A 3,856-nucleotide genomic window follows, 5' to 3' on the forward strand; every position below is an offset into this window, starting at 1 on the left:
TACCCCAACTGGGGGGCAAGAATGTGCGTGTTCCTTGGGGACAGCATGTACATTGTTGCTTAGACAACAGTCCCTTCTAGATAGTGAACGTTCTCACTCCACTCTGAATTTATGTGGCTGCTATTTCTGCCCAAAATGTTCGGGTCGACGGCGCCACGGCGGGGTGACACAGGTCGGTGTCCCTCTTTATGAGAGGGGCTTTACGGCAGCGTCCCCCTAGCACCACGAGGGCTCCGGCTTGGGACCTGCCCCTGCTGCCGGATGCCCTATCATCTCCTCCCTTCGAGCCCCTGGCCCAGGTGGGGCTTAGGTGGCTGCCCACAAAGGCAGCATTTCTGCTTGCCATAGCCTCAGGGAAGCGAGTCGGGGAGTTGCATGTCCTCTCCATAAACGATACATGCCCGAGGTGGGACTCTCAGGTTTTGCCCTTTGGGCAAATGTGGCATTCCTGCCCAGTGTGCTTCCACAAACCCACTTCAATCAGCCTGCCTAGCTGGCACGCTTTGACATTCAGGAGAACGGCACGTCGAAGGTGCTGTGCCCTGTGGGTGCCCAAAGGTCGTATATCGAGGCTACTGCCCGTATACGGCAGTCGGAACAACTCTTGATTTGGCGGCACTAAAGGAGGTTTTGCCCTCTAACCAGCGGCTGCCCCATTGGGTTGTCGATACCATCTCACATGCCTACGGGGCCAGTGGCCGCCCCCTTCCATCTGGGCTGAGATGCCACTCTACAAGGAGCATCTGCACATCTTGGGCTGCCCTGAGAGTGGTGCCCCTGGAGACCATCTGCGCTGCGGTGTCGTGGGCGTCTTCTGGCATATTCTCCAGTTGTTATCAGGTTAATGTCGCCACTCCCCATTCTTTGGGCGTGGTCCTTTTGCCGTGCTCCGCTGCTTCCAGTAGTGAGCAAGGGCTTGGATTCTTCATGACATGGTTGGTATAAGTCATCCAGTGCTAAAGCACCGCCTCTGGCGGTCAGTAGGGGCGAAATGTAACGATAGTTACAGCTTTAACTACGGTTCTATGAGTCCCGGATGACCGCCAGAGTTTCCTGTCACTCAGAATTCTTGTGTGCTCGCGAGAAGATTCTGGGAGCCGATCCGCTAATGACGCCGGCCTATGTAGCCGTCGTCACGTGGGTCACAGGTGACTTTTGTTGTTATTAGGTACTCAAACTGCGCATGCGTGCGATGGACATATCCAGTGCTAAAGCACCGCCTCTGGCGGTCATCCGGGAGTCATTTAACCGTAGTTACAGCCGTAACTATCATTTTTGGTGGCATCACTTCTGTAGACATTGGTTCCTTGGCTCAGTACACCAAGCCCACTTTTACGAACCTTGAAATTAAAATGGAGCTTCAACTAAGACTTGATTCAGATCAAAGCTGCGGTAAAGCTAAATAGCTAGCTAAAATAAAACCTTTCCTCCCCAGACAGCAGTTTGAGATGGTAATCCACGCCTTCGTCCCCACTTGGCTGGATTACTGCAACTCTCTTTACATGGGGGTTGCTCGTCTGCAACTGGGGCAAAATGCAGCAGCAAGGCTTTTAATTGGCACACGTAAATACGAGCACATTTCCGCCATTTTGGCTTCGCTCCATTGGCTGCCCACACATTTTAGGATTTATTTTTAAAATTCTCTTTTTTACTATAATCCCTCAATTGCCTGGCCCCACCCTACCTTTCTGAGCTGCTACACCCTCTCAGGTCAGCTGATCCTCCTGAATGTGCCCAGAACCAGGTCTCAGAGGGTGCTTTCTCTGTAGCGGCTCCCACACCGTGACTATCTGCACATCAGACTGGCCTCCACACTGTCTGCTTTTAAATCGCTTCTGAAAACCCACTTCTTCTCCTTAGTTTTTTGACATTTTGTAGATTGTTGCTTTTTATTGCTTTTAAATTGTCTATTGTTTTTACTTGTACTTGTTTTATGGTGTGTGAGCTGTGTGATTTTTTCATTTTTTATGTTTGTTTGTTTATTTGACTGAACAGCACTTTGGTCTGGAGGTTTTAAAGTGCCTTATAAATAAAGCTGTATTGTATTATTGTACTCCTGAGAAGGATGATGATGAAGATGTGTGTAGAGCAAATGTTTTACTTATCATTTTCCACTTCCTGTCCTCAGGGCGACCTCCAGAGGACGTCAGAGGTCGAGGGTCATGTGATCAACTGTCTGCTGGCGATGGTGCTGAAGCTATCGGAGGTCACCTTCAGACCGCTCTTCTTCAAGGTGAGTCTCTACCTGAGGTCAGAGGTCGTCACTCACACCTTATTATTGTTGTTGATCATGTGACCTGCGTTGTTGTTTGTGCAGCTGCTGGACTGGAGTAAGACAGGAAGTAAGGAGCGTCTGCTAACGTTCTTCCGGCTGTCTGACGTTCTGGCGGAGAAACTCAAAAGTCTGTTCGTTCTGTTTGCTGGGAATCTGGTGAAGCCCATCGCCGACCTGCTGACCCTCTCCAACTGCTCCCAGACAAGTGAGATATTTATTTATTAATTTATTTAATACAATATAATTTGTTTGATTTGGGTATACTCTTTAATTTACTTTATTTGTATTTTATTTATTTTTGTTTACTATTTTGATTTGAATTTAATTGTATATGTTTGGACATATTTTTTTAATTTAGTTTTATTATATATTATAACCAACTGCTCTCAGACAAGAGAGATCATTATCTATATATTTAATCCAATATCATTTGTTATATTTGGATATACTTTTTAATTCAACTTAATTCACTTTAATTTTAAAATATATTTATTTTTTATTTATTTGTTTTCATTTACATATTTATTTGTTTTAACTTTATTAATAAATTTTTCATTGAAATATATTTATTTTATTATATTTTCTTTTATTTGTTTGTCCCTTATTTAAGTTTTTCGTTACATATTTATTTAGTTTTATATTTAGTGTATTTTATTTTTTAAACTTTTCCTTTTATTTTGTTTTATTTTACAATTAATTTAATATTTTAACCATTTTTTTCCTGGCCTTTTTTAAACGTATAACTTGGCTATATTTTATTGTACTTTAATTGCTTATTTTATGAATTATACTCATGTTTCTCTCAGGTGAGCCCCTGTTTGCGTCCCTCAGCAGTCAGAAGGTGTGTCTCCTGCTTCACTTCCTGTTGGATTGTCTCTATAAGATCTGTCTCTACGACACGCAGAGGTTCCTGAGCAGAGAGAGAGCAGACACACTGCTGCAGCCCCTGCTGGACCAGGTACACACACACACACACACACACACACACACACACACACACACACACACACATTTTGATATGTAACTATTTCAACAGTTTGGCAATACTTGAAAGTAGAACATTTAATGGATACATAGACAGAAACAGAAGGTTTATTAAATTACACATACTGTATTATGCTCATTTTTAGTGGTTGTGATTGGTCGACCCCTGAGAGATGTCCCGCCCCCTTAGCCTATCTTACAATGTGTTGGAACGCTAGCCAGTGTTTCCGCCAGACCAGGGCTGAGAGGGCGTCCACCCCGAGAGCGGGGGGGGGGTTGTTTTGAATTTTGACTTGAGCCGTCCCTTATAGATACTATCTCTTTACGTTAGTGAGCCGGATCATTTGGCTCGGCTCTCTTAAAGCGCCGGCTGTTTCGGCTCCCAAACGTCTCTTCATGTTACCACAGTTTAACACGGAGCCTCAGTTTCGCCGCAGCGAGGCTCTGGTGCTCGCAGGCGCAGCTCGCAGGCGCAGCTCGCAGGCGCAGCTCGCAGGCGCAGCTCGCAGGCGCAGCTCGCAGGCGCAGCTCACGCGCGTTCTCCACTAAAACCCCCCCGCTCATCGCGTCCAAATCACGCACGTTCCGTGTTGTCCT

At 45.6% G+C, this 3,856-nt stretch overlaps 1 protein-coding gene across 1 annotated transcript; it reads left to right on the plus strand.

Moving 5' to 3' along the window:
- Positions 1–2,065: 2,065 nt before the first annotated feature.
- On the plus strand, positions 2,066–3,233 carry LOC104952368 (HEAT repeat-containing protein 1-like; the record flags this gene model as incomplete). The annotated part of the gene is made up of 3 exons (XM_010779177.1): positions 2,066–2,233; positions 2,318–2,480; positions 3,082–3,233. Coding segments are annotated over exons 1-3 (483 nt in total), but the record flags the coding sequence as incomplete, so codon positions are not given.
- Positions 3,234–3,856: the final 623 nt, after the last annotated feature.

This window comes from Notothenia coriiceps, unplaced genomic scaffold (assembly GCF_000735185.1).
Source record: "Notothenia coriiceps isolate Sejong01 unplaced genomic scaffold, NC01 NC01_scaffold00019907, whole genome shotgun sequence".
Taxonomy (NCBI): Eukaryota; Metazoa; Chordata; class Actinopteri; order Perciformes; family Nototheniidae; genus Notothenia; species Notothenia coriiceps.